The 7,885-nt window shown below is 41.7% G+C and overlaps 1 protein-coding gene across 2 annotated transcripts; it reads right to left on the reverse strand.

The window, feature by feature from the left end:
- Positions 1-285: 285 nt before the first annotated feature.
- LOC118936384 (nectin-4) lies at positions 286-5,100 on the reverse strand. Of its 2 annotated transcripts, XM_090207409.1 has the most exons (10): positions 4,701-5,100; positions 4,095-4,400; positions 3,952-3,984; positions 2,163-2,259; positions 1,998-2,057; positions 1,772-1,831; positions 1,203-1,232; positions 1,010-1,072; positions 755-793; positions 286-659 (listed from the first exon to the last, which is right to left on the reverse strand). In XM_090207409.1, the coding sequence occupies exons 1-10, from the start codon at positions 4,960-4,962 to the stop codon at positions 632-634; spliced, it is 978 nt and encodes a 325-aa protein (XP_090063535.1). In that variant the 5' UTR covers positions 4,963-5,100; the 3' UTR covers positions 286-631. The 2 variants fall into 2 exon arrangements, with proteins under 2 accessions (XP_090063535.1, XP_090063536.1); XM_090207410.1 differs by lacking the exon at positions 3,952-3,984 and having other exon boundaries at positions 4,701-5,043.
- Between the last annotated feature and the right edge of the window lie 2,785 nt (positions 5,101-7,885).

Genomic DNA, 7,885 nt, shown 5'->3' on the forward strand with positions numbered 1-7,885 from the left:
GAGTCAGCTGCAAAACTACAGTATCAAACCCGTTTTTCTACGACGTCTCTCCCTAAAGTTATATTTATGCGACCCCTAGTGGCACTTGTTTGTAACTTCGGTTGGTCTCTTGAGTGTCAGAAGAATCAAAGACAATTCATTTTTTAAGCATTCCCAGCAGCAGATTTATGACACATTGTATAACAAGCTGATGTCACAACATACACTACAACGTTGTTTAAAATTGTATTGATAAAAGTAGAAAACAAACACACACCCACAACAAAGGACATTACAACATTGTGAATCATAAAGCATTTTTGTTATAAAGAGTGAAGAAAGAAAACAACACACACAAAAACACACACACCATGAAAGTAGTCGACATTATGACATTGTGTAGGTTATAATATAAACACATGATTTATAAATAAGTGAAGAATAAAACCACAAACAAGTCTAGTGTGGATTTATCATGTTTCATCATTAACCAACTACAAAATATATTTACATACAGACTGTATTTAGATATACAATAACCAGCAGGCCTATGTGTGTCAGCCATTCAGTCCACTATTCAGTACCCACAATGCCCATGGATAGAAACGGTCTCCGAACCACACAGATGTGTGTGAGACAGTATGGTAGTCACTCAGTTCTCGTCACCCTCTAAAAGTTTCCTAAGAAAGATACAACAGAATGGCATAGATATTTATTTTTAAAATATATACTTCTGAAGGCATCTTTGTAATTATTTGTAATGATTTCAGCTCACCTTCTACATTGCAGGTCATCTGGTCTCTCAGGAGATATTCTGCATAAAAGAAGGTCATTTAAATATCGACTGAATGGAGTATACTATATTAGTGATGTGAGTAACATAACATAACAACAATGCAGCAAATTCAACTAATTTGCATGTATGCAGTCACCATGACTACCACCTCAAAACATAATTCCAGAGCTTGTCGTTCAATGAGAGAATACAGTATAAAACACCCGCCCAAAAAACAAGAGGACTTAAACCTACTTCTTTACAACACCTTGTGCTTGTTGCATCATACGCTTGGCTGAGGAGCTGAGGGAGTCTAAACTGAAACACAAAAAGTACATTTTCGAGTAATGTTTGAATTTAGGGGTTATTGTAACCCATTTTAACATTCACAATCATCTGTTTCAAGCATTCTACCAGGACGATCAAATAAAGTTGTACAAATACTCACATTTTGAATGGACTGGAGATTGGTGTGGTCCTGAAAGAAATGAACATGGTCAATGTATTGATAAGAACCATATTATCTATGGAAACAGCCAGTCAGTGCCGCTTCTAGCCTTAAGTGACGTGAGCGGTTGCTTAGGGCCCACAGCCACTAGGGGGCCCCCAACCAAAACAATGTTTTTATATACAGTAAATATCATATGTTTTAGGAAGTCAGTCGGGGTCTCAACATACTGTTGAATTGCAGGACAATAACTTTAAAGCTGCCAAGAGGAAGGGCAAAAAGCTAGAAACGGCCCTGCAGACAGGGATGTAAACACTGACATAATAAACATGACCACTCTCTGATTAAAGAAATACACATCTTTCCCAAGTTGAGAGAATATCTAGTGCATTAGTGACATGATGAGTCACAAAGCAGAACAGATATCAACATGTAGCAGAGTGCATGATGCTGTCACCATGACTACTCTATGACCACCACAGAAGTACATCATTCTTTTGTATCGTTCCATTCTTCCCTGTTTCAAGCACTTTATAAAGATAATGAAATAAAGTTGTAAAACTATTCACATTCGTGATGGAGTGAAGGTTTGTGTGTCCCTGGTTGGTGGACTGGAGGTTGGCGTTTCCCTGAAATGAATAAAACATGGCAATGTACTGACAAGAGCACACAGGTTTTTTTTTTACCTGTACGGCAGAGATTTTTTAACAATTATATTAGCATGTTTTAGGTTTTCTTACAAATAGATTTGATGGACCTATTGACCCCTTACAGGTTCTTTAGAATGAGTCTCACCATTCAGTTGTCGTCTTTGTTGGAGTCCTGATGAATTCTGGGTCAGACACTGGGGCTTTTCTGTACATCAAATTAGAGATCAACTGGTAAACAACTGGCAGTCAAATCACATATTAAATTCATAGTAACTGTTTTTTTGTTTCAAGGTAATATTTGTATCTCTACCTGGATGAGGTATCTTTTCTCCTCTTAAGAAACCAAAGTATTACACAGATTCCAGCAATGAGACACATTGAACCCATCACTGCACCAACCACTGTACCTGTGAATGAGAGAGATAATGACAAGAGAAGACAGAGGTCAACTTCCCAGGTACACTACACCAAAGCCTCATGCATGTACAGTCGTGGCCAAAGGTTTTGAGAAAATATAAATTTTCACAAGTCTGCTGCCTCAGTGTCTTTAGATATTTTTGTCAGATGTTACTATGTAATAGTGAAGTATATTTACAAGCATTTCATAAGTGCCAAAGGCTTTTATTGACAATTACATGAAGTTGATGTCAACATTTGAAGTGTTGACCCTACTTTTTCAAGACCTCTGCAATCCACCCTGACATGCTGTCAATTAACTTCTGGGCCACATCCTGACTGATGGCAGCCCATTCTTCCATAATCAATTCTAGGAGTTTGTCAGAATTTGTGTGGTTTTGTTTGTCTACCCGCCTCTTGAGGATTGACCACAAGTTCTCAATGGGACTAAGGTCTGGGGAGTTTCCTGGCCATGGACCCAAAATATCAATGTTTTGTTTCCCGAAGGCACTTAGTTATCACTTTTGCCTTATGGCAAGGTGCTCCATCATGCAAGAAAAGGCATTGTTCGTCACCAAACTGTTCCTGGATGGTTGGGAGAAGTTGCTCTCTGAGAATGTGTTGGTACCATTATTTATTCATGGCTGTGTTCTTAGGAAAAATTGTGAGTGAACCCACTCCCTTGGCTGAGAAGCAACCCCATACATGAATGGTCTCAGAATTCTTTACTGTTGGCATGACACAGGACTGATGGTAGTACTCAACATGTCTTCTCCGGACAAGTTTTTTTCCAGATGCCCCAAACAATCGGAAAGGGGATTCATCAGAGAAAATTACTTTACCCCAGTTCTCAGCAGTCCAATCCCTGTACCTTTTGCAGAATATCAGTCTGTCCCTGATGTTTTTCCTGGAGAGAAGTAGCTTCTTTGCTGCCCTTCTTGACACCAGGCCATCCTCCAAACGCCTTCGCCTCACTGTGCGTGCAGATGCACTCACACCTGCCTGCTGCCATTCCTGAGCAAGCTCTGTACTGGTGGTGCCCCGATCCCGCAGCTGAATCAACTTTAGGAGACGGTCCTGGCGCTTGCTGGACTTTCTTGGGCGCCCTGAAGCCTTCTTCACAACAATTGAACCGCTCTCCTTGAAGTTCTTGATGATCCAATAAATGGTTGATTTAGGTGCAATCTTACTGGCAGCAATATCCTTGCCTGTGAAGCCCTTTTTGTGCAAAGCAATGATGACGGCACGTGTTTCCTTGCAGGTAACCATGGTAGACAGAGGAAGAACGAATGATTCCAAGCACCACCCTCCTTTTGAAGCTTCCAGTCTGTTATTCGAACTCAATCAGCATGACAGAGTGATCTCCAGCCTTGTCCACGTCAACACTCACACCTGTGTTAACGAGAGAATCACTGACATGATGTAAGCTGGTCCTTTTGTGGCAGGGCTGAAATGCAGTGGAAATGGCAAATAGCGACTTTGCAATTAATTAAAATTCATCTGATCACTCTTCATAACATTCTGGAGTATATGCAACTTGCTATAACACAGAGGCAGCAGACTTTGTGAAAATTAATATTTGTGTCATTCCCAACCTTTTGGCCACGACTCTAAATATGGCTCTGCACTACACCTGAAAGTTGAATAGGAAAAGAGCCAGTCAATAGGTTGATTATGTCATTATTAGAATAACAACCACTTACCACTGATCCTGTCATCAGAGACCTGAGGTTGACCTAGCACAGGAAGTACATCATCATGAACACAGGCCCTAAATCACCATGACATCATGTTCCTGATAATGTCAATATATATTATGGTGGTATTAACCCTAACCATTTCTCACCTGCAAATGAAGCTTGATCCCTAGTTGGAATCACCATGGAAACATCCTTGATGGCGCCAACGGATGATGCTACACACCCAACCCTGGTGTCTTTGTCAGGTAGACTGGACGCTGCCACCATGGCAGTTATGGTGACAGTGACTGTTTCATTGGGATGGGTGACATCAGCCATGGTGGATTTGTCTAGACTGATGTTTTCTATGTGGTCCCAGGTTACTATAGGAACAGGTCGTCCAGTAGCAGAACAGGACAGAGTGGTGTGACTGTTGTTGGTTTGTGTGATGAGGAGTGAGGGTCCATACAGCTCTATAGAACAACGATAAACACAGTTCACAGTGAATGTAAATACTATCATGTTTTCATGTACATCAAGGTCAAATGGATGCATGATAATTTGAGGGAATTGTTCCTGGGTTAATCATTTACACACAGGTCAAGGTAGTACAATGGATTGAAGATATTGGAGGCCATTGTTCCTGTTTTAAAGGGACATAACATTGTTTTAAGACGTCAAAAGTAGTCTAATGTTAAAGTGAATTCACATTATACAATTTGGATTATAGAGTGTAATGTCCCTTAAACCCCTCCTTAGTTATCATATATTACCATTAATCTGGAGGCAGGTCCTGCCACTGATAGCTCCCTCTGGATAGGCGTTAAACAGACACTTGTAGCAGGACTCGTCTCCTCTTGACACTCCTCTGATGACGATAGAGCAGTTCTGCAGACCCTCGTCTTCAAACTCCACGTTCCTCTGAAAAGGTGGGTTGACTACTGGTCCAAATCGTTTGTTGTAGGTGGCCACATTTTCAGTCGCCCCTGGTGTCACTTTCTGCCAGGTGACTTGAAGCACATCTTTGGGTTTCATGAGCCTGCAGCTGAAGTGAGCATCCTCTCCCAGGGTTGCTATGACAACCTGCTGTGTTCTCACCAGCTGAGAGAGCCCTGCATGAAGATAGTTACAGCCTGTTTAGTACACACATCTAATACAGCGCTAGATTTTAGCAACCTGCAGTGAACACTGTGAAGGGATAAGACAACTGCAGAAATACATTTAAAGGTATATGCAGTGTTGCATCAATCATTTCAATTCCCATTCTGTATGTTTGTACATTTCAAAAGACTCTTGGAAGACTAGCCCTTGGTGGACTAAAATAAATCCTATCAAATTTAATGCTGGAATATGTAACTTTTTGGGCACGCAGACCAAATTCACATTACAATTTCTATAAATTAATTTCTATCTGTCATTCTCATTGAAAGCAAGTCTAAGAAGTGGTAGATCTGTTTTAATGTGAGCTATTTCTATTTCTATTCTATGCTTCCTGCTGAAAGTACAATTTTTTTGGGGTTATGGAAAATTTATTTCACAGTGTTTTAGATGGTACAATGATTCTCTACACTAAGCATGGATGGTTTTGGAAAATATATTTCACAGTGTTTTAGATGGTACAATGATTCTCTACACTAAGCATGGATGGTTTTGTCCCATAAACTGAAATTAGATGAACTTCTAGAATTTTTGCAACCTTTAAATTAAATCAACTTCTGACAACTACACTGTAAAAAAAAATATATAATAATAATAAAGTTGTCCCATCTTTAAGTAACTGGTTCAAGTTGGCAAAACCTTTGTTCCAATTTAACTTGACAAGTTGGGTTCATGTTCAGTTAAGCATGTTAATGTTGTACATAGAATCCCCCTTGACTCCTTTCCAGTTTCAGTTATTATCCAATTAATTGACTGGACAGTGTTTTTTTTCTGTCCTGACAACAAATCCACTTTTTTACTATAGCTGTATACTGAAATATATATTTTAATTGTAAACTGGTCCCAGTACATTTACAAAAATAAAGTAAAATACATCTTGCAGAGAGGAACATTGGGAAATATCTTAATAAGACACATGTATTTTGAGCTGAGAGTTTCAGCAAACTACATGTGTCTTATTCATCTCAATTTGAGCAGAAATCATTGGCTTAGTGAAGTATTCCATGTCAGCTCAAAAATCCTCCAAATTTAAATGTCCAGGACACAGGACTTTTTATAAGTTGCATGTTTTACAGTATAGAACAGGAAGATGCTGATGTTTGTATACTAATGGTGACTGGACCGGCTATTCACCAGTTAGCTTCAATAATGTTCAAAATATAATACTTTTCATTGAATTCAATGTATTATTTTAAGGACTATCTGCTACAGTTACAACTTATGCATAATGCACCTATAAGTGTAGTGTAGTTATCTACATCTCATAATGAAACACAACTCTGAAATTGATAATACTGTATAACTTACATTTACGACCTAATATTTACAATGATGGCAGTGTGTTAACTGCATTATTCAGGTGGAGAACAACAGACTTTTACCTTGTTAGCTCGGGGAGTCGATCTAGCAACCGTTGGGTTACTGGCCCAACGCTCTAACCACTAGGCTACCTGCCGCCCCATGTGGGTGATTGAAAGATGAACTGAGGTCCACACTCTAGTCCAGTTGGTTGTGGTAATGCACCTTAACGTTGGTAGTCAACTGCCACATGAAGTGCAAAGAAGAAGAAGAAGCCTAAAGGAGGAGGGATTACTAGAAACAAACTCGATTTTCCCTTTTATCTGTTTTTCCTTTTATCTGATTAATTGTCGGAGAGGACCTTGTGCATTTCAGGTAAAATAACAACCCAATGTTTATATCCCAGGACAAATTAGTTTGCAACAGCAAGCTAGCTAGCTAAATTGCCATAAATGCTTAATGCTTTTTGACCTGTCCCCAAATTAATATAGTTGGTTCAAAGTTCGTTTTGATATTTCAACCTGCGTGTCCTGATCACTTCTGGTGTGGGTGGACAAAATCAACGTGCGCGCGAGCAATCTGGTCAGCATGTAAGACTCAGTTTCCGCTGTCTGGAGGTCCCTGCCTGGTACAGTTGGGTAGTCTCCGCCAGAGCCCTTTACACTGTCTGGAGGTCCCTGCCTGGTACAGTTGGGTAGTCTCCGCCAGAGCCCTTTACACTGTCTGGAGGTCCCTGCCTGGTACAGTTGGGTAGTCTCCGCCAGAGCCCTTTACACTGTCTGGAGGTCCCTGCCTGGTCCGGTTGGGTAGTCTCCGACAGAGCCCTTTACACTGTCTGGAGGTCCCTGCCTGGTCCGGTTGGGTAGTCTCCGCCAGAGCCAGAGCCCCCTTTACACTGTCTGGAGGTCCCTGCCTGGTACAGTTGGGTAGTCTCCGCCAGAGCCCTTTACACTGTCTGGAGGTCCCTGCCTGGTACAGTTGGTTAGTCTCCGCCAGAGCCAGAGCCCTTTACACTGTCTGGAGGTCCCTGCCTGGTCCGGTTGGGTAGTCTCCGCCAGAGCCAGAGCCCTTTACACTGTCTGGAGGTCCCTGCCTGGTACAGTTGGGTAGTCTCCGCCAGAGCCCTTTACACTGTCTGGAGGTCCCTGCCTGGTCCGGTTGGGTAGTCTCCGCCAGAGCCAGAGCCCTTTACACTGTCTGCCATAGAGCTCCCACCTGGCCCTGCTCTAGGGATCAAGCCAGCTCCTGCCAATGGGAGCCCAGAGCGCTCCCTCCTTCGAGTCTCAGACTGTGCCAGCCACAGAGACTGTTTCCTCTGACAACTCTGCCCCTAGTACAGATACCCTGCTGGTAGCCCCAACAGCCTCTAATAGTCAGTTGCTGGAGACCTGTTGGACCATATAGTAGGACCTGTCTGCCAGTCTTTACCTGCCACAGTGTCCTGTCCTTAGTTATTAGTCAGGCCATGTTGCCAGGCCTTTAGGTGTCCCTGTCTTTAGCT

The sequence above is a fragment of the Oncorhynchus mykiss genome, chromosome 18, assembly GCF_057628025.1.
Source record: "Oncorhynchus mykiss isolate SJ-2025 chromosome 18, ASM5762802v1, whole genome shotgun sequence".
Classification (NCBI taxonomy): domain Eukaryota; kingdom Metazoa; phylum Chordata; class Actinopteri; order Salmoniformes; family Salmonidae; genus Oncorhynchus; species Oncorhynchus mykiss.